Source organism: Ranitomeya imitator, chromosome 7 (assembly GCF_032444005.1).
Source record: "Ranitomeya imitator isolate aRanImi1 chromosome 7, aRanImi1.pri, whole genome shotgun sequence".
Classification (NCBI taxonomy): Eukaryota; Metazoa; Chordata; class Amphibia; order Anura; family Dendrobatidae; genus Ranitomeya; species Ranitomeya imitator.
The window spans coordinates 59,340,833-59,364,146 of NC_091288.1; the positions used below are offsets into that span (position 1 = coordinate 59,340,833).

Sequence of the window (23,314 nt, forward strand, 5' to 3'; positions counted from 1 at the left end):
TAACCCGATGTTTACCCTGGTTACCCGGGGACCTCAGCATCGTTGGTCGCTGGAGAGCTGTCTGTGTGACAGCTCTCCAGCGACCACACTACGACTTACCAACGATCACGGCCAGGTCGTATCGCTGGTCGTGATCGTTGGTAAATCGTATAGTGTGACGGTACCCTAAAGGGCATTCTGTTTGCGGAAGGGTTCACGTCAGTTAAGCAGATCAGTGATCATTGAAGGACACAATCCTTTTGTAACATTAGATGGCGCCAAGCCATGTTCTCCTTCTGAAGGCGGCAGGAGCAAAGAGGAGGAAGCCTGCAGTCTGTCACCAAGCTCATGTGCATTGATACATTGTTCTGCTGTCACCTTGTTTACAAATTTGCCTTCCTCTTCCAGCAGGGACTTGTCTGCGCCCCCCACGATCACCGGAAACCACGCTGTAACCAAACCTGAATGAAAAACTTAAAAAGACTTCTAAATAGGGAAACAAATATATTGGGAACTTTAAAATAGTGCAAAGAGTTCTGTTCCCAATGCCATTTTAAATACAGGAGGGGTAGAAGAAACAGGTAGAATAACACCATGGTAACTTGATGACTGGTCAGCCACATTATTGCCTTGCAGAGCTGGGTCCAAATCTGACCATGGACATCTGCATGGAGTTTGTATCTTCTCCCTGTATCAGATAGGTCTCAACACTCCAGTCCAATAGAGAATTTAGACTGAGCCACAATGAGCGTTGACGATGTTGTTAACGCCGCAGACTATGTTGGTGCTATATAAGCAGGCCTACATAACTAAACATGTGGGTTTCACCGAGGAAGCGGAGCGGAAACAGCACCTAGCGGAATGTGCAGAATGGCATCTGGCTCCGTCCCGTGCAGAATGACAGATTTGTACAAGTGTTAATGAGAGCTGGTGAGACGCTATCTAGTTACCTTCCTGTCTTTATTCGTTATCAGTTCTTCTAAATATAAACCTGTGGCATAGCGACACTGTATATTTTGTATCCCTTTATTTGCAGGAATCTCCTGAGCAAATTTAATTGTTGTGACAGGCGATAGGAAGAAAATAAACCTAAGCTCGTCAACATTTCGTAGATTAAAACTAAATATTTGAGAAACAATATAAAAAAAAAAAACACCTCCCTCCCCCCCAATCATATTCAAAATTTCAGCAAAAGGGTTGTCCAGCCATGCAGAAATTTATAGAGTAACCATTGTTGCATTCTTTTTTTTGTTCCTTACATAAAATAGTACACATGAAAAAAAAGCAACTTAAGAAATATTATAATCAAGAGAATGATTTTAGGAATTGTCCCCTTGAATTGAGAACACAGGCAAGATAAAGAAGCAGATTTCTTCAATAAGAGCTCATTTTATATGAAAAGGAGAGTTACCAGTTTGAGACATATCAATTAGGAGAGCAGACTGTCAGTCACTATGTGTCTCACACTGGTAATGATTAGTGATGAGCGAATATACTCGTTACTCAAGATTTTCCGAGAACGCTCGGGGGTCCTCCGAGTATTTTTTAGTGCTCGGAGATTTAGTTTTTATTGCTGCAGCTGAATGATTTACATCTGTTAGCCAGCATAAGTACATGTGTGGGTTGCCTGGTTCCTAGGGAATCTCCACATGTACTTATGCTGGCTAACAGATGTAAATCATTCAGCCGCGGCAAGAAAAACTAAATCTCCGAGCACTAAAAAATACTCGGATGACACCTGAGCATGCTGGGGAAATCTCGAGTAACGAGTATATTAGCTCATCACTAGTAATGATTCCATTCATTTAAAATAAATTGGATTCTCAGAGAGATCTATGTCCGGCCCATAGATCTTAACTAATTATTTACATATTATGAAAAATATGGGATTCATGTGGACTAAAACATCAGATCACAGACATCAAGGTATCATTTTATTCAACTTTCTATAACCTCCATGCCCATATAGACGGCTTAGGCTACTTTCACACTAGCGTTGTGCGACGTACGTCGCAATGCGTAGTTTTGGAGAAAAAACGCATCCTGCAAAGTTGCCCACAGGATGCGTTATTTTTTCCATAGACTTGCATTAGCCAACGCATGTAATTGTTCATCGATATTGCTTCTGCTTCACAGATGTTTAAATGCAATCAAAGTTGCTGTTAAATGATCATACATTAATGATTTATTACACAAATCTCATCAAATGCTCGTCTGCCATCATGTGCAGATTGTTTATTCCGATTGTATTGTTCATCTCTTGCATGATTTGTCTATTAGTATATTAGAACAGGTTTGGCATTAAATGCAAAATTGCACTAAAATATTGACATATTACTGGCGCTAAATATAAATGAATATTCGAGTGTCTAAAGTAAAATTTGTTAAACAGGAGCCAGCGTGATAAATTTGGTGCACTCTCAACAGGAAGTTGCATAAGAAGAAAAGCAGCTTTTGAAAGAAAAAAAAAGGAAAAGGATTATATGTAAAGATTTGCCAGATTATCCAACTTCTAAATTTGTCACTAACACTGTAAAGGCAATGTGGCCTCATGTTAAACTAGAATGAAAAGGATCCATGGCAGTCCATATGATCTATTGAGCACACAAGTAGGCTACCATTGAATCGGTCACCAGGGTTTTGCTATGTAATCTGAGAGCAGCACGAAGTAGGAGCAGAGAGCCTGATTCCAGAGATGTGTCACTTAAGGTACCGTCACACTAAGCGACGCTGCAGCGATACCGACAACGATGTCGATCGCTGCAGCGTCGCTGTTTGGTCGCTGGAGAGCTGTCACACAGACAGCTCTCCAGCGACCAACGATCCCGAAGTCCCCGGGTAACCAGGGTAAACATCGGGTTACTAAGTGCAGGGCCGCGCTTAGTAACCCGATGTTTACCCTGGTTACCAGTGTAAATCTAAAAAAACAAACACTACATACTTACATTCCCGGTGTCTGGTCATGTCCCTCGCATTCAGCTTCCCGCACTGACTGAGCGCCGGCCGTAAAGTACAGCGGTGATGTCACCGCTGTGCTGTGCTTTACGGCTGGCCGGCGCTCACCAGTCAGTGCGGGAAGCTGACGGCGGGGGACATGACCAGACACCGGGAATGTAAGTATGTAGTGTTTGTTTCTTTACATTTACAATGATAACCAGGGTAAACATCGTGTTACTAAGTGCGGCCCTGCGCTTAGTAACACGATGTTTACCCTGGTTACCAGTGAAGACATCGCTGAATCGGCGTCACACACGCCGATTCAGCGATGTCAGCAGGAGATCCAGCGACAAAATAAAGTGCTGGACTTTCCCCAGCGACCAACGATCTCCCAGCAGGGGCCTGATCGTTGGTCGCTGTCACACAGAATGATTTTGTTAACGATATCGTTGCTACGTCACAAAAAGCAACGATATCGTTAACGATATCGTTATGTGTGACGGTACCTTTACTGGTCTGCATGAAGTAATTTTGATACAAATCACTGTTTTCTCTACTGCAGATCCAGCAGTGCTCAGAATGCTGAGCCATTTATGACCCCTCCCAAAGTGATAACCTCCTGCAGATAAAACACTGTTTTTTTTATTAAAACAGCAAAACACAACCCAGTAAGAGACATCGCTGGAATCAGAGTCTCACCCTCCCAACATTATGCTGCTCTCAGATTACATATAAAAACCCACTGACTGATTCCTTTTAAGCCAAAATATGAACAGAAAACTTGGCACTCCCTTGTAGTATATTAATGAAGAGTCAATGCTTTATTGGCCCAGCAATCTCAAAAATGTGTGATGTTTCGGTCAGGCAAACTGCACCCATCAAGCAACAGCAGAGTATGTCTGCCTATTTTGACCTTACAAGACAGATTGGACAAAATGTCACACGTTTTAGAGACTGCTGAGCCAATAACGTATGGATTCTTCATTAATATACTACGTTGGAAAGCCGGGTTTTCTCTTCACGACAGACTTGTTTAAACTAAGTTTGTAATTTAAGGGCTCACACAGACAAGCATATAAAAAAATTGGACAGCACCCTGCCCCATGTTATTCAATAGTGCTGTTCAGATTTTTTTTTTTTTTCCGGTCCAAAAGCAAAAAAAAATAAAATAGAAAAAAAAAATCTCATTCTCCATTCTATGGGTACACGGAAAAAAAAGATTGGATCCCACATTTTTCAAAAGGAAATTGTGATCATGTACATATGGAAATGGATCTCGCGGATGTAAAATAAATAAATAAATAAATAATTTTTTTTAAAAAGCACACGGTTTACAATTAGGAAAAAAAAAAAAAACATCCGAATTTTCTGGATAAAACACGGATAACATTCTTCTGCACTTTGAACAAAATATGTGTAAATAATATTCATATTCTTTCTCGAAAAAAAAAAGTGAAAAAAATAGGCAATAGATATACCGTAGATAGATCTATTTTTTTTTCCCATTTAATTTTCTATTTGAGCATTTAACCACAATACCCAGAAAGTTAAAAAGGAAATACACATTGCATCTTACAACTCTTTGACCTAGACTTTTATTAGACTCATGTGAAATGAATGCGAGGTAGTTAGAAATTTGTCAGAAATAAATTTACAAGGAACAGTGAAAAGAAAAAAAAAAGGACATGTCTGCTCCTAGCCAACATCTTCCAGTAGTAAAAGCCTTTTTCTATGCAGACATGCAATGAAGGGACAATGGGGGGCTGGTGTGAGCGAGACTTGTAAGCCCATCTGTCTATTGGGAGAAGTGCAGTCTTTATATTAATACAACAGGATAAGGCACAGCAAAAACACTAACAGGTCCTAGGGACCGGTGGACCAGTTACAAAAAGTCAGATTGAGACTGAAACATCAACTCAAAACCAGGCAGAGTGTTTTATTATTTCCAGGTCAAGGCGTTCGATGTGATAACCCGATCAGACTGCATTGGAGGGCACCGGTGAATGGCATCTAGCTCCAGCAAGTCTCTGCCTAGATTAAACCCACTATGTATTGCTTTAAACAGGCACATGTGACAAACGATTGTCCGCTAGATGTCCTACATACACTTAGGGGAATTATTCGGGGACAAAGCTGCATATTTACAAGACAATAATTAGCCAAAATGAGACATAAAATCAAAAGGTTACAAAAAGAAAAAAAGATGATAACCCAAAAGGGGAAGGTCGTATAAAATAATCCATGCAGAACATGAACTAGAAGTCACAAATGACCCTGTGCAAGGAGGCCATCAACAACTACGGAGAAGAAACGCTGAAGGATAGGATACAAAGAAGTGAATGCATTTGTGCTCCTTCTGAAACCATTTATGCGGAGTCCGGAGGATTAAATCTCCGGCTCCCAAATCACCCTGTGTCTTTAAACCATCCCCATGTATTTACACTGTACACAATCCCTAGAGACAGAACAAACAAGAGAGGAGCAGGGACTAAAAGCCAGGGTCACCCAGTGTACAGACTCAAATAGGTCTGCATGGATTAAAAAAATTAAATAGTTGCAGATGTAACCCTTACCAATGGAGGCGTTAATCTGTTTCACTAATATACATCAGCTCACTGGAACATTACACGGCATTAAAGGTGCCAAAATAGTACAAAATTCACAACATTAAAGATCTGACGGTAATAGTCCAAGTCTAACAATTAATGCATTAAAAACGGGCATTCTGTGCTCAGTCCATCCATAGCAATGTGCCGACTAGATGACACAGTCCTCCTGCTCCTGTGTGCTGAAAGCGTTGGCTCTCAAGATGTCCAAAGAATTCACAAGAATGAGCGTCCCCGTGAGATGCTTCCACCTCTTGGTGATGGGACTGCGCATTTTATCCAGGCCTGTGTGCAGCTCCTGGATGACGTCTCGGTAACTGTCCCCAATCTGCGCACTCCACGTAAGAAGAAAATCATAGGCTGGCTTCCACATGGCCTGAGAACAAAACAAGAGCGTTACACTGAATGGTTGAGAAGATCTGGATGGGACAAATACAGATAGGGCAGTAGCGTAAAGGCCCTGTCATACTTAGCGACGCTACAGCGATCCCGACAACGATACGACCTGCCAGGGATCGTTGCTGCGTCGCTATGTGGTCGCTGGTGAGATGTCAAACTGTGAGATCTCCCCAACGATGCAGCAGCGATGCGGCGACCTGTACAACGATGTCACATGGCAGCTATTTCATGACGATTAGCAGACCTCAATGCGGGACGTCCTGTCATGAGGTCGTTGGTAAGGTGTCAAACACAGCGATGTGTGCTACCCAGCGGGACCTCAACGACCAAAAAAAGGTCCAGGCCATTCCGACACGACCAGCGATCTCACAGCAGGGGCCTGGTTGCTGCTACGTGTCACACATAGCGAGATCGCTACTGAGGTCGCTGTTGCGTCACAAAACTTGTGACTCAGCAGCGATCTCGCTAGCGATCTCGCTTTGTGTGACGGGGGCTTAAGGAACAAGATGGGGGGTGAGTGTGATGGTAGCGCTTACCTGTAAGGGTTGGGTAAGGACACTACACGTATAGAAGCCGCAGCCCCGTGGCTGGATGAGAGCATTGGAAAAGGCGAGATCATGATGTGCCGGCTGCGCTCACGGAAAGTATAAGCAAAGTTTTTTTTTTTCACCAATGCGTTTCAGTGCTGGACCGGAACCTTTCTTAAAAGTAAATAAAAATGTGTCATTTGTTTTTTTTACATTGCGAAAGGCACAGGTGCAGAGCCAAAGCGCGTAGGTGAATAAAAAAAACAAACGAAAAACAAAAAACCTTGTTTGTACTCGCCAGATCGCACCCTTTCCATGAGCGCAGCCGGCACATCATGATAAATTCCCACACTGCCAAGTTACAATGAATTATTAGCTAGTGCTCCTGTATTGGTGAGTAGAGACTATTAGGGCCTAGAAGCCCATACAGTTAATTATGAGACAAGAAAAATAGTCAAGTTGAATTGCTGAAAAAATTTTATGATGATTTTTGACATTGAATATTAAAAATTTATACTTTAAGAAGGAAAAACTTCAAAGCCTGTGCACCAGTTTTCTGTAATAACATTCACATTGCCATCTTTTCACACAAAAATTAGCAATTGATTTTGTTTTTGCCTTCAAAACATTTTACTGTGAAAGTTAATATTTTTGAAGTTACCGTATTCCATTTTGATAGAGTGGAGTTTATAGATGTGGAAATACCTAAAATGCTCTATTATAACTTTCTTTAGATTTCTTTAATTTTGGATTTGGAAAAGGGGGGAGAGGAGGAAGGGAGTCATTTCAAGTCATAACTTTTTTTTTTTTTTTTAAATTAAACATCTGTCATTTTTACTTTATACTACAATATAAAAAGTATTGCAGTATACAGCACAAGTTATCTATCAATAAGCTATGTATAAGCTATAAAAAAAAAATCTGTTGCTTGGGACATATCAGATGGTATCAGCCATATTGGTTTTTTTTTTCCTCTGATGATAAACCCAGAGCTTATGACTGGTGGGACAAAAAAAATCGAATATGCTAGGACATTCAGTCTTTTGAAAAATACTGTAAATTCAGTCTGCAATCAGTGAAAATTTGGCCAATTTTTATAAAATGTATTTAGGGGTCATTGCACTACTGCTTTTCCCCCAATTAGCAGTAGTCTGAATGTCTCAGTGATCTCACTTGCCGTAATATCAGTCAGGCTTAAAAGAAGTTAAGCTTTGCAGAATTACAAATACTGACTGCTTATAGGCAAAAACCACGCCACAAGTTGTTTCTAGTATTGGTCAGCCCAATTCATTCAATAGAGTAGAGCTGCAACGCCAGACAATCTATAGTCACCTGTGGTGAGGCACCTGGTGGAAACGGTCATAAATGTCTAATCCTGTACAACAGCTTTGATTGCTTATATTTATCGGCTTTTATGTCTTATACAGTCCTCATGTGACACCAGTGTGTTCGGACATCAGTGTGTTGGACCTGCACTCTGATCTACGCTCTCTGATCCATCTTACCTCACTGTCCAGGATTCCATTTTTGTCACGGTGGGGAGCTTCATAGCCTTCCATCTGTTGTCTTGACACCTTTGCCAGTTTTTCGGCCAGCTCTCGCCAACGTTGTGCAACTTCAACTGCAGTCGTGAGCAATACAAAGTCCTGAATAAGGCGGACCACCAGGCCTTGGCAGTCCATTTTCAGCAATGCCTGTAAGAAGCCGGAAGGGTCATAATGGAAAGGATTTGTACAGTTTCTAGTAAAAAGCTTAATCACTGTACATATCTTGTATGGGAGGGGAGGAAGATAGGGAAAGAATGTGTAGTAAAATTTAACTTTTATTATAGTTCAAATAAACCTATAAATTCACATACATCCTATAGGATGTATATTGGATCACAGTTTTAACGGTATTTTATTATTTAAACTGTGATCCACTAAATTCCAATGAATAAAAGAGTGCAAGATATGTTGCAATTAGAGGACAGTATACAGCCTGTTATAGGAGCTTCTAATTGAGAAGTATCATCTACTGGTGGTGTACACCAATCTTGTCTAATGAGATCTGACAACAAAAACACTTTCCGTATATACTTGAGTATAAGCCGACCCCCCTAATTTTGCCACAAAAAAACTGGGAAAACTTATTGACTTGAGTATAAGCCTAGGGTGGAAATGCAGCATTTACCGGTGAATTTCAAAAATAAAAATAGATCATTATTTTCCCATAGCTGTGCCATATAGTGCTCTGCACCGTTCATTATTTCCCCAGAGCTGTTCCATATAGTGCTCTGCACCGTTCATATTGCCCCATATCTGTGCCATATAGTGCTCTGCACCGTTCATATTGCCCCATATCTGTGCCCCATATAGTGCTCTGCACCGTTCATATTGCCCCATATCTGTGCCCCATATAGTGCTCTGCGCCGTTCATTATTGCCCCGTAGCTGTGCCATATAGTGCTCTGCACCGTTCATTATTGCCCCATATCTGTGCCATATAGTGCCCTGCACCGTTCATATTGCCCCATATCTGTGCCCCATATAGTGCTCTGCACCGTTCATATTGCCCCATATCTGTGCCCCATATAGTGCTCTGCACCGTTCATATTGCCCCATATCTGTGCCCCATATAGTGCTCTGCACCGTTCATATTGCCCCATATCTGTGCCCCATATAGTGCCCTGCACCGTTCATATTTCCCCATATCTGTGCCCCATATAGTGCTCTGCACCGTTCATATTGCCCCATATCTGTGCCCCATATATGCTCTGCACCGTTCATTTTTGTCCCATAGCTGTGCCCCATATAGTGCTCTGCACCGTTCATATTTCCCCATAGATGCTCCACATAAATCTGTGCCGCTGCTGCTGCTGCAATAAAAAAAAAAAAAAAAAAGCCATACTCCCCTCTCTTGATTGCAGCTCCCAGCGTCCGGTCCCGGCGTCTCTCCGCTCTGACTGATCAGGCAGAGGGCGCCGCGCACACTATATGCGTCATCGCGCCCTCTGACCTGCACAGTCAGAGCGCAGATAGACGCAAGGAAGATGGAGCGGCGCCCGGCGGCTGGAACGTGGACAGGTGAATATGACATACTTACCTAGTCCCAGCGATCCTGGCGCTCCCCGCCTGTCCCATGGTCTTCTGTGCTGCAGCCTCTTCCTCTATCAGCGGTCACCGGCACCGCTGATTAGAGAAATGAATAGGCGGCTCCACCCCTATGGGAGGTGGAGCCGCCTATTCATTTCTCTAATGAGCGGTCCCACGTGACCGCTGAAGAGGGGAAGAAGCTGCAGCACAGAAGACCGTGGGCGGCAGGGGGAGCGCCAGGATCGCTGGGACTAGGTAAGTATGCCTCAGCGCCCTCTCCCCCTCACCTGCCGACCCCACCGCTACCGTGACTCGAGTATAAGCCGAGAGGGGCACTTTCAGCCCAAAAATTTGGGCTGAAAATCTCGGCTTATACTCGAGTATATACGGTAATCACTGTACAGTAATACAATGCAAACGTCTGGAAAATAGTGAAGAACCAAAAGTATATTTGATTTTGGCTTGATAATTTTCTTTACAATCACACACAAACCCTGTGCAAACCCAATATCGGCCATAGTTAAACTATTTTTTTTGTAGGTGAAGGCTTGGTTTGTAGAAAAATAACAAAATCAAGCTTACTTGGTCCCTGCAGCTTCAGATTCCCTGCTTCCCCCGGTGTCCCAGCTACAGCATGTGAACACTGCAGCGAATCACTGGGCTAGGCCAAATTGGGCCATTAACATCAGCAAGACCGCTGAGTCCAGTGGCTGAATCCAGTGGTCACATTCTGTGGCGGAGACATCGCCATTGCAACCTGTCAAGAAAGACCACGGACAGTGCATTGGAAGGGGTTATTCAAGATTTTTTATTTTTTTTGGGAGGGGGTGTAAAAGTAAAGTTAAAACCTGAAAAACCTCTTAGGCTAGGTTCACATTGCGTTCATTGACTACGTTAAACGGACTACGTTACACCGCGGCATAACGCGGTGTAACGTAGTCCGTTAACGCCACCATTGAATGCAATGGCGAACGCATCGCTAGCGCACGCCCACAATGGGCGTGCGCTAGCGATGTGCCGTCATTTGAGTGACGGACCCGAGACGCTGGCTGCTGCGTTTCCGGGTCCGTCACTGCTAGCGCAGATGGAGCTAGCGTGATGTAGCGCAGGCACTTGCGCTAGCAGCAGCCCGTTAGTGTACGTGCTGAATGGGCTGCTGCTAACGCAATGTGAACCTAGCCTTGGGCTACTTTCACACATCAGTTTTTTGTCGTCAGGCTCAATCAGGCGAATTCTGAAAAAAAACGGATCCGGCAAAAGTTGCCGCCAGATCAGTCTTTTTCTCATAGACTTGTATTAGCGACGGATGGTCTCATATTTTTTGCAGGATCCGTCGAAAATTGGTTTTCCGGCGGCCTGAAAAAACGGACTTAGTAACATTTGCGCCTGTCAAATAGACAGCGACAGATCCATCGCCGTCTGTCGTTTGCTACAATGGAAACCTATGGCGTCGGAGCCGTTAAATGACTGAATCCGGCGACGAATTCCAATTTTTTTATTTTAATTTTTTTTTTTTTTTAACTGAGCATGTTCCAATTTTTGGGGGATCCAATTAGCTGGATCAGCTAGTCGGATCCGTCGCATCAGTTTTTCACAATCTGCGATGGATCTGGTTTTTTTTCAACATTCGAGAAATTGTACCTGACGGCAAAAACCTGATGTGTGAAAGTAGTTTTATACTTTTGGGAACTTTTTTTTTTTTTTTTTTTCTTCTTACCTACATTGAGGCGCTGTGATAACATTAAGACAAGAAGACATTAGTGCCACGTATGTGTTTAGCTCACAGTGGTACAAGGTTTCTGGTTTAGGCACATCAAACAATTAGTTGTGAAAAAAATGGTTCAAAATGGTTTGCAAACAGATCTGAATGAAAAGAAAATCATAAAACCCTGATCCATTGCACATTCTGGTACTCCGTGGCAACAGGTCATTGCAGTGCCAACGTCCTCAGCTGGTACTCAGTTGGGATTACTAGACCTAGTATCTAGGGTCATGACATTGCTAGGGCCTAATTACAGAGGTGCCCAGGATGCCAGCATTCAAGTTCCGGCCGAGGAAGTTTGCACTGCTCTGATCTAGCTGCCATGGAAGTACCGAGGTGGACTGGAGTAACTCAAAATATTTTGCTTATGTCCACTTGGAAGCTTTAGGTGTAATCTCAAATGTTTTAATTCAATGACTGTTGACGAAACTGGCTAAACGATAACATTTTAGTGGAATATACTACAGCTCCCAAATAGAAAAAAAAAAAAAAAGAAGCAGAATGATGGAGAGACTTAATTCAGCTCTCAGCCTTACCGAAAACAGCTCCTTTTGGAAGGACTTTCTTTCCTTGCCCTCATTGTTGTTGCACTCCTCCTTTAGTTTTTCCAATACCGATGCCACTCTTTCAGTCTCATGCTCCAGTTCCACGCGGCAAAAGTATGAAAGGGGTAGATTTCCATAACCGAGGGCATCAGCAAAGGATCTCCAGCTACCAATGTTCTCCATTAGCAAAGTCCGAACAGAGGCATAGATATAGGTTAAAAACTTACAAGGTCGCAGAATCTGCTCTAAAAGGATGCCTGTGGTCAACTCTGATCCAGAGAAAAAGTTTGGTTTTGCTTTTCCAACAACGAGTACATTCTTAGCATGAATCAGGCCTATCTTGCTCTGGTAATACCCAATGTACCACTCTTTATTCCATAGTTGTCCCTTTAGTCGGATCTTCTCTTCACTCAGTAGAGCCACCACATCTCCCTTTTTGTACTCCAGCAGGTAGGGGTTCTTACTTTGTCGCATAACAGTCTTTATTAATTTGCCATATTTTAGGTTTGTTACCTGCCGTTCTTGGAATGTCGGATACTTACATGTAACAGCCAGTGGAGACAAAACTATTTTTCCTATTTCTTTTTTCTTAAGAAATCTTCTTGGCCCTGTGGTTTTCAGTCCAGTTTTTGGAGGAGGCCTTGGGGTTTGTACACAGTATTGTGATAAGATGTTACCTACTTCATCTCTAACCTGCACCCTGAGAGTGAAGTCGGAAAGCTGTGCAGGGTCATGGCAATTAATTGGGAAGATTAAGCGACTGACTTTTCCCAGTTTCAGTTGAAATCCTCTTACAATCTTGCCCTGGTCACTGGCTTCCACTCTATAGTTGGTCATGTTGGAGTAAAGGCAAAGTTTGAGATCCTGAGGTTTGGAAAGAATAAATTGTTGTTTCCCCCATAGCTGTAAGGTTACTGGTGCTACCCCATGGATTTGCTGGCCTACTTCATTGACAAGAAGTGTTTTAGGGGCACAATCATGACCAAATATAGCAAGTACTGCCTTAAATGAAGGATGAATATGCTTGGGGCCATATAGTCCAACAGTTACCTTCTTGTTAACATATTGCCACACCGTAGACGGTGGTACCATCATCTGGGCTTGAACGACCATCACAACGTACATAACTGGTTCTAAATTTTCCAAATTCACTTGAACGGTGTCACCATATGTGTAGGAATGAGGCAACAAGTTGTAAGGACCTTCTTTAGCATCGCTCCGCAAGCACTTTATGGCGACACCGCTTGGAGCAGGTATATTAAATCGCAGCTCTACAGAGACTTTGACCTCTAACGTCAGAGAGGTCTGCACCTCCATATTGCTAAGTTTGATTTCCATTACAGGGCTTACCGTGGTGCACCTATCATTGTTGAGTTCCAGTGGGGGATCAAGCAAGGCTTTGAGAGAGATTTGCTGCGTCTCACCAGAAGCTACATGCCCTTCGGGGACATGAATACTAATATTTGTATCCGGCAGCTGCACGGCACCCCCAGAGCTGTCCAGCCTGCAGACAATGCTCGTTTCCACAGGCTGAGTCTGACCCCAGCCAGGATTCTGGCCCAACAAGTCCAGATCATGGCAGGACCGGGCCAGCTTGCGGTGATTGAGCCATGCAGTTCTGAAATCTTCCCTGCTTTGGAACTGCTCAGGAGCTGGGGACTTGAGACCAGCAAAAAAGCTACCCATGGCTGGATTATCAGACTTTGCCTGGAGAATGGACAGCTCGGAGAGGCTGTAGGAACGCTTGCTCCGGAAGAATGGGTTATCCCTCTTTACAGGAGCTAGCTCTTCCATTAAATCGAATTGATTGGCACGTGGTAAAACCTCAGAAAACACACCATTGCTTGTTTCTGTGGAGCTAGCAGATGAGGGTGCTAATGGATCAAATATCAGCAAATCCACTGAATTTCCAGAATCTGGGGCCACCTTCTGTGGGGCATTCACTGGACCATTCAGAAAAGGGTTTGAAACGGGCCGTAAGAAGGTGTTGTTGTTATTTGTTTTAACAGAGTTCTGATTAAGTGTATCAGTCCAATCACCTAATAGATCCAGCTCTTTAACACCTTCATCAACGCTTTCCATCAGTCCATCTATCATACCACTGTCGCTAAGACAGGAGTCCCGATAGTTGACAGGTTGTACATAGGCAGATGGTATGTAGCCCATTTCTGTTGTATTATGCGCATACCACCATTCACCTCCTGAAGCGTCCAGCACATATAAGTGTTCTCCTTTAGAAAATTTCAGAGTAGTAAAGTTACTGGGACAATAATCCTTAATAGCCACCACCTCCTTTACATTCTCCAGGGATGTAGGACTGTCCACACGCAAAGAACTAGGTGACAACACTGAAAAATAAAGAAAAATAGATTAAACAAAGAATGAACAACTTTAAATAAACTCCAACTTTAGTTCAGTATTCAAAACATTTGTTTTCGGAGATCGTTAACTAAAAGGTATTTTTTGCATCTTACCACACATATAAATACCGTATATGGTTTTGCGATAAAAAAAAAAAACACACACAAAAAAAAAAAAAACATTCACATATCCTCACCTTCCGGACTGGCGTGCCCTCTTCGCACTGTGTACCAATTTCCCCACCGATCTCTTCTGGCATGAACAGCTGGTGAGGGGCATCGGGTGCTTCATCTCTGTCATCTCAACCATAATTGTGATATTTGCCTAACAAGTTACTAGATAGTAGAAACGAGCAAAAAAGCTTACAAAACCCTAGTCCGGAATACCACCGTTCTCTGTGGCAGCCAGACCAGGGTAGTGTACACCTTCTCGGTCAGCACCTCTTGGGACTGCTTAGCGCTAGTGGCGTTAGGATGTTGCAGGATGCCTAGGAATCAGGCCTCATGTGATGTCATGGTGGCCAAGTAATCACAAGAGATGCCCATGAGGATGCCATTTCAGTGCTGCCAGAGGAACTTCACACAACCCTGGACTGGCTGCTATGGAGTACCAAAGTGGACATTGGACAACGGTGGTGCGAGTCTTTTTCCTTGCGTCTACTGGGTAATTTTAGAACCTAAGCCAAGAACTAAGAATATAAAATAGACAATAGGTATTTTTAATTGACATTTTATTTTAGAACGGTTTTGCTTGCATATATGGTAATTTTATTTTGTTGCTTTTTGTACTTCGTCTACTGAAGTTTAACACTGGAATAAGTACGGTAGACTAAATTGGCTGTAATCAATAGTCAATTTGCACCCCGAGAGGAAGGTAAATGAAAGATTAAATAAGTGGAAACAGATTACCCTCCTACAGAGATCTGGAGCTGGTGTGTGTACATGACCTTGTGAATTAAAAATGTTGTGGGTTCTGAGCTATACTGCTGGAAAAAAGTGTCCTTGTGAGTTACTGGAAGGTAAATGGAAGTAATAATAATGTATGCAAATAAACAATTATAAGTGAGCATTAAAAGCAAAATAATATCTTGCAAAAATAGGAAAGAAAAAAAAAAGTAAACGTTAAAACCTGAAAAGCAGCCAGTGATTGGGGTGGGTCAGATCGTGCACTTTACACAAAGTGAATCCTGTTTACAGTAATCTCTGTAGTGTTGATCATACATACAATGCCGAGAACCTGGCAATTACAATTTGATGAATACTAGAAAAACACGACAACGTGATAACATTCCCTCCTCACACACGTGGGAAAATGTACACGTGTGATAGGCAGAATATTCAGAATTAAACTGGAAATGAATTAACTAGTCAAAAGGTCAAATATAAAATGCTGAAGAATGGGCCACTTTGGCTATTTCACACAGAACGCAACATTTTAGCTTGCTACATAAAAAGCGAGTCCATGCAATGCTGCTGCAAACTGCTCAATATTAGATATAAACAGCCAAGCTATTCCTAATCTATAATCTAATGATTATTTAATAATTAACATTTACTGGCAGGAAAGCACATTTAAGAGAATATTTACCGTATATACTCGAGTTTAAGCCGACCAGAGTATAAGCCGACCCCCCCCCCCTAATTTTGCCACAAAAAACTGGGAAAAAATGACTCGAGTATAAGCCTAGGGTGGGAAATGCAGCAGCTACTGGTAAATTTCAAAAGTAAAAATAGATACCAATAAAAGTAAAATTAATTGAGACATCAGTAAGTTAAGTGTTTTTGAATATCCATATTGAATCAGGAGCCCCATATAATGCTCCCTAAAGTTTATGATGGGCCCCATAAGATGCTACATAATAAAATATGCCCCATGTAAACCTGCATAAAGGTTAATAATGGCCCCATAAGATGCTCCATAAAGATATTTGCCCAATATAATGCTGCACAAACGTTATGGCCCCATAAGATGCTCAATACAGACATTTGCCCCATATAGTGCTGCACAAACGTTGATTATGGCCCCATAAGATGCTCCATACAGACACTTGCCCAATTTGCTGTTGCTGCGATAAAAAAAAAAAAATAATAATAAAAATCAGATACTCACCTCACGTCGCTCAGGCCCCCGGCACTTTAAATATTCACCTTTCCTCTTTCCGGCCAAGGCTCCATCTTCAGTGTCTTCTGCATTGACGTTCAGGCAGAGTGTGCGCACTAACCACGTCATCGCGCCCTCTGACCTGAGCGTCACTGCAGAAGTCGCTGAAGACGGAGCGGCTCCCGGAACGAGGAGCAGGTGAATATCGCGCAGCGCTCCCCCTCCCCATTATACTCACCTGCTCCTGGCACGGTGCAGTCCCTGGTTCCCCAGCGCTGCAGCTTCTTCCTGTATTGAGCGTTTACATGGTACCTCTCATTACAGTAATGAATATGCGGCTCTACCCCTATGGGAGGTGGAGCTGCATATTCATTACTGTAATGAGCGGTATCATGTGACCGCTCAGTACAGGTCAGGAAGAAGCTGAGGCACTGGGAGAAACAGGGTCCGCGCCAGGAGCAGATGAGTATTATTAGACAGCCCCCGCTCCCCTCCCCTGCCGACCCTTGGGTATGACTCGAGTATAAGCCGAGGGGGGGACTTTCAACCCCAAAAAATGGGCTGAAAATCTCGGCTTATACTCGAGTATATACGGTATTATTATTTTATTTAACCCTGCTGTTCTGTTCGGTCTGGGGAGACCTATTTTGAACTTTGGTATTTTTTGGGGTGTTCAAGATGCGGTTCTGAAACTTGTGGTTGATTGACTTAAATGAGGATGGGTCGGTCGGCCACGGGTTTCAGAGCCGCATCTTGAATATTTTAAAGAATATTGAAGTTCAAAGTCGGTCATTTTTGACCAACAGAACAGCAGGGTTAAAGGGAACCTGTCACCTGAATTTGGCGGGACTGGTTTTGGGTCATATGGGCGGAGTTTTCGGGTGTTTGATTCACCCTTTCCTTACCCGCTGGCTGCATGCTGGCTGCAATATTGGATTGAAGTTCATTCTCTGTCCTCCATAGTACACGCCTGCACAAGGCAAGATTGCTTTGCGCAGGCATGTACTATGGAGGACAGAGAATGAACTTCAATCCAATATTGCAGCCAGCATGCAGCCAGCGGGTAAGGAAAGGGTGAATCAAACACCCGAAAACTCCGCCCATATGACCCAAAACCAGTCCCGCCAAATTCAGGTGACAGAGTCCCTTTAATGGCCTTCGACTCGCTCTTGAACCATGACAACTGGATAAAAGATCAGTAGGAGGATCCACCAAGGTCTTCTCCACCATTTTCTTTTTAGTATCAAGCCACTGGATTGCTGGTCTTGCTCTTCATTTATTCCTTCTATTCTTCAGACCATGATGTAGTCATCTAGCGATTACGGTCTTTGTATGATGCTTCCAAAGTAGGCAAGTCGTACCTTGGCGATCCTTGTTCCGAATGACACCTCTGGCTTGACATGTTCAAAAATTGATTTCTTTGTCCTTCTTTCCATATGTGGTATTGAGAACATCCTTCTCCAGCATGACAATTTGACGGCGTCGATTCATCTTCTGTCTTGTTTCTTGATCGTCCAGGATTCGCATCCGTAGGTTACCAAAGAAAAGACCAGACTATGTACGAGTCGGGTCTTCGTCAACAGTGAAAGAGAATATATCCCTTCTTAAAATCATGATTAAAAGGGATTCTCCAATTATCCTTCGGATAGTTCATCAATATCAGAATTGTGGGAGTCTGCACCCCCTTTTGAAGAGAATAGGAGTAGATCTTCAGTACTCAATGTACAGAGCTTTGCGTTCCCAGTCTGTGTACTGTGGATATGATAACAGCTGAATGATGGGGATAGGGAGTAGAAAGGAAGCGCATAGCAGTGCAAGGGGTGCTGGCACAACTGGACGAATCCAAAGTCAGATGAGGAGAAATAAAAACAAAACATGACCGCCAACAATATATTGTAAGAATGTAAAAAAAAAAAAAAGAAAATAGCTGTAATGCCACCATTTTTTTTCAACATTCTTACAATACATTGCTGGCTGTCATGTTTGCATTTATTTTTTTCCCCCTTATCTGGAATGGTATTATGTTTTACATTTATTCTAACTTGTGTGTTCCATCTGTACACCATAATAATCATTTATATATATTTCCCACCTTTCTTTTAGCGATGTTTGAGAAAGACCCGGACGGGGTCGAAACTTCATGCACTACTTAATATCACATTGTCTATTATCTATTTTTTTGTTGTGGTATACAACTTTGTATTGAACCTATACAATTAAAAAATTCATACTTCAAAACCTCTGCGAGTGCAGCCGATTCAACCTAAACTAAAATGATGGGGATAGGCAGGTGTCAGACTACATATTGGATATTGATGACCAATCCTGAGAATGGGTAAAAGTATCAAAATAATATGCCCGACAACCCCTTTAAGTGAAGAAGCATAAATTAAAGCATCACCTCAACAAACCTTTGTAAATCTGGATATTGTCTCCCTGGGTATAATTAGATTATACACCCGTAACAAAAAATAATAATCACCCACACATGTTGGAAGAAATAGTTGTTGGAGTGGAATATTCTCTTTGAACATATAGACATATAAAATTGCTGGAATATTATATACACACACTCCAAAAACTACTTTATAAACCCATCAATGCATGATCAAATGTGTGACATCATTTAATGGGGATTTGTCACCAGATTTTTGCTACCTCATCTGAGAGAAAACCTATGTCAAAGTGAACAAGAGACTAAAGCATCAAAGAAGATTTAAAAGCAACATTTCAAATAAGATATAAAACCGAAAAACTGACAAATTGACAACAGAACTGTACAATATCATATTGCAAAAAATGATAAGTGTAGAGAACAGATCCAAATAATATAATAAAAGATACCAGACAAAATGTACTCCAGGGGAGAAAACCCACATATACAGCTATAATGAGCCGACTATCCAGACTCAATAAAGTGCTTGTGCACCGAGTCGGAGTCCCTGTGAGCTACAGATCACCTCTACACTGTTACTAGTATTTCTCTAAAGACTTTAATGCACTTTGCTGTTTTGAAAGACCATTCACTATATTTTGCACAAGCACTTTATTGAGTCTGGATAGTCGGCTCATTATAGCTGTACATTTTGTCTGGTAACTTTTATTATATTGTTTGGATCTGTTCTCTACACTTATTTTTTGTAATATGATATTGTACAGTTCTGTTGTCAGTTTTTCGGTTTTATATCTTATTTAAAATAAATTTTGCTTCTAAATCTTCTTTGATGCTTTAGTCTCTTGTTCACTTTGACATAGGTTTTGTATTGTTTGGTGGACATTATTCACTAGGGTGAATTGCTTTTTTGTGTTGAATACTCATCTGAGAGAAGCCTGATGTAGGCAAAGAGAAGCGGAATCCAAACAATGTATGACTTAGATTACCGGGTGCAGCAGTTCTGACAGTTTTTAGATTTAGAATGAAGTAGAGCTGAGAAAGCGAATTCTGCTTACACCACACTCTGTATACACAATGTCCATAGACAGTGAGCTGCCTATCACAGGAGGGGAGTGTTGGACCAGGGCTCACATGACCAGCTAATCACAGCAATGATAAGCTCCTGGTGCTAAAAACTGTCATTGTAAGCAAACAAAACCTCTAAGGCTACTGTTACATGGCGACGGCCCCGTACCGACGCACGTTGTGAAAAGAAATGCACAACAGGGGCAGCGGATGGAGTTTTTCAATGCATCCGCTGCCCCATTGTAATGTCCGGGAAGGAGGGGGCGGAGTTTCGGCCGCGCATGCGTGGTCGAAAATAGCGGACGCACAAAAAACGTTACATTGAACTTTTTTTGTGCCGACGGTCCGCCAAAACACGACGCATCTGTCGCACGACGGATGCGACGTGTGGCCATACGTCGCAATGCGTCGCTAATGCAAGTCTATGGAGAGAAAACGCATCCTGCGGGCAAATTTGCAGGATGCATTTTTCCTCCACAACGACGCATTGCGACGTACGGCACACGACGCAAGTGTGGAAGTAGCCTTAGCTTGATAAAAGAGACATCTCTGATGTTTTAACCCCTACAGCATGCAGTCTTCAGATTACATAGCAAAAACCTGCTGAAAGATTCCCTTTAAAAAAGAAAAAAAAAAGCCACATACCACAACCAGGGTGGATAAAAATCATATTTTAAAAAAAAAAAAACGGATTTTTTTTATTTAAATCGGATTTTTTTTTATTTAAAACTGATTTTTTTCAATAAACTGCTTTTTGAGGAAAATATTTTACCATCCAAAGGTTCTTCCATCATGAGATAAAGCTGAGTTGTTTAACTCAGTAGAATAAAGGCTGTATATGTGTAACATTCACAATGCCATGCTCTTCCAGAGGTTTCTGTAGGATTAGTGGGCAGTTTCTCTCCTATATTATCACAGACGTTCGCTTTACTTATGCAGTTCTCAAAACTGAATTGGACTCCGCAGAGGTCCCAGCCTCTTCTTCACGGCAAAAATGTTACAACATGAACAGAGTTGAGAAAAAGACCTTAATCCTATTGTTCTACAAACCTATGAATACAGAATCAACCCCTTCAGTGCCAAGTCCAAGAAGTTAGACAATATGTTTCTGATTGTTTGGAGTGGAATAGATCTGCACAACACAAGAAGAATGTGAATCTAAGTGTGAGGAGGAGGAAGGGCAAGCAGACAAGAAAATGAAAGTGAAACTTTGAGCACAATACTGCAGCATAGCCACAGACAGACAACTCTGGATATGTTTGTGTGTACGATCTGAGGTTTATTACATTCTTTCCTTATAATGGCAGCAGGCCGTAAAAGAGACCCAGTTTGGGAATATTTTAATGAAGCTCCTTCGCCTATCGGTAAGGCAGGCATGCGTGCAAAATGCAAACGATGCAACAAAGAGATGCAAGGCCTGGTGGCGCGAATGAGGCAACATCATGAGAAGTGCGGTGATGAAGATGACCAAAGAAACACTTCTGAACAGGCAGGATCTTCAGGTTGGTAAACATTTTTATTGAATCCTATTTCTAAAGACTGAACTGTCATGTGTGAGAAAAATTATATTTCTTATTATTACTGCATGTTACTGTCATTTGGTACAGTTATGAAGAAAAACAAATATTCCTTTTGGGGCAGGGGCAGTGATGTGTTGTGTACAATAAGCAGAAATTGTATAAACAATAAAATAACAGCATTGACTTTTTTTGTTTAGGGGAATTCATGGATTCTGGAAACTATCCACCTCCAAGATCACCATCATCCTGTTCTACAGTTTCAGAGTTATCCATCCAGGATAGTGCTTCATTAGCAGCAGCATCATCATCAGACACCCACAGCCACATATCACCATCACGCAAAAGGAAGAAAAAACCTTTACCTCCTGGAACCACCATAGATAGGTTTGTGATAAGAACTAGCAGATTAGAAAAAGAGTTGATTGATGAAAAAATTGCCCAGTTTATTTATGCAACGAACTCTTCTTTCCGTCTGACTGAGAACCCACATTTCATTAATATGATTCAGTCACTGAGACCAGGATACAGTCCATCCAGCAGAGCTGATGTTGCAGGGAAACTGCTGGATCAAGTGTATGAGAGAGAAATGGAGCAATGTGCAACAGCTCTGGAGGGTAAAATTGTTAACCTAAGTATTGATGGGTGGAGTAATGTCCACAATGATCCTATTGTATGTGCTTGTATAACAACAGAAGAAGGTAAAGTCTTCCTTGCACAAACAACTGATACGTCAGGAAATGCACACACAGCAGAATACTTACAAGAAGTGGCAGTAAAAGCTATAACGACATGTGAACAAAAATTCAAATGTCTAGTACGCAGTTTGGTCACTGACAATGCTGCAAACGTATCCAAGGTGAAGAGATTTAGAAGAGCATGGAGGGAATACAAAGCTGCTAATAACATATGGTTGGGGTGCTCATTTGCTGCACCTCTTAGCCAAAGACTTAAGTGTTCCAGAAATAAAGGCTAATGTTGTTGAAATTGCTAAATACTTCCGTAATAATCATTTTGCTGCAGCAGCTCTGAAAAGGATGGGTGGAACCAAGCTAACGCTCCCACAAGATGTTAGATGGAACTCTGTGGTGGATATATCAAAAACTGGCCTATTCTGATGACACTTTGTGAAGAAAATCGAGATAAAATAGATGGCACTGTCACGGCCAAAATCCTCAACATTGGGCTTAAGAGAAATGTTGAACATATGCTGAGCTTCCTGAAACCCATCTCTCAAGCTTTAAACAAAATACAGAAAAATAGCTGTTTTATTGCGGATGCTGTTGAAATTTGGAAGGAACTGAGTGAACACTTAAAAACAGAACTACACATGGACAGAATTAAATTACAAGCAGTAAACAAACGAATGGGACAAGCACTGACCCCAGCTCATTTTTTGGCAAATATTGTCAATATCAGGGTCAAAACCTAAGTGCTGAGGAAGAGGAGTTAGCTATGGCATGGGTATCCAGCAATCATCCATCTTTAATGCCAACTATAATAAACTTCAGAGCTAAGGGGGGAACCATTCAAGAAATATATGTTTGCTGAAGATATTTTAAGGAAGGTCACACCAGTAAACTGGTGGAAGTCACTTAAGCGCTTGGATTTAGAGACTGTTCAAGTAATGATTTCACTTTTAACAGCAGTAGCTTCTTCTGCAGGCGTTGAAAGAATATTCCCTTCCTTTGGACTCATTCATTCTAAATTGAGAAATCGGTTGGGACCCAATAAAGCAGGAAAGCTTGTTTTTCTTTTCCAGATTATGAATAGGAACAAAGAAGAAGATGATGATGAAGATGACGACAAGTGAGCTACAGAGGACTGCAGGGACAGTAGTATTTAAGTTTTTCATGTGTCGGCTGGGCTGACAGTCTAAGTTTCTTAAAATATATATATATTTTGTTTAGCCAAATTAGTTAACAAACATGGATGTTTGTTTAAGCAAATAACTTATGCTGTAATGTTGTTATTGTTTCAGTTGAATAAATCTATTTAAATTGTTATTAAGGTCAGGATTATTTTTCTCCTTCCTAAGTACAACAGAA

The 23,314-nt window shown here is 41.9% G+C and overlaps 1 protein-coding gene across 2 annotated transcripts in view; it reads right to left on the reverse strand.

The window, feature by feature from the left end:
- Positions 1–4,492: 4,492 nt before the first annotated feature.
- Positions 4,493–23,314, reverse strand: part of SH3BP4 (SH3 domain binding protein 4) — a 67,651-nt gene continuing 48,829 nt past the window's right edge. For both annotated transcript variants that reach the window (XM_069733309.1, XM_069733310.1), the window contains 3 exons: positions 11,820–14,176; positions 7,954–8,142; positions 4,493–5,898 (listed from right to left, as the gene is read on the reverse strand). In XM_069733309.1, coding sequence (XP_069589410.1) covers positions 5,674–5,898; positions 7,954–8,142; positions 11,820–14,176 — 2,771 coding nt within the window. In that variant the 3' untranslated portion in view covers positions 4,493–5,673. The remainder of the gene's footprint in view (positions 5,899–7,953; positions 8,143–11,819; positions 14,177–23,314) is intronic.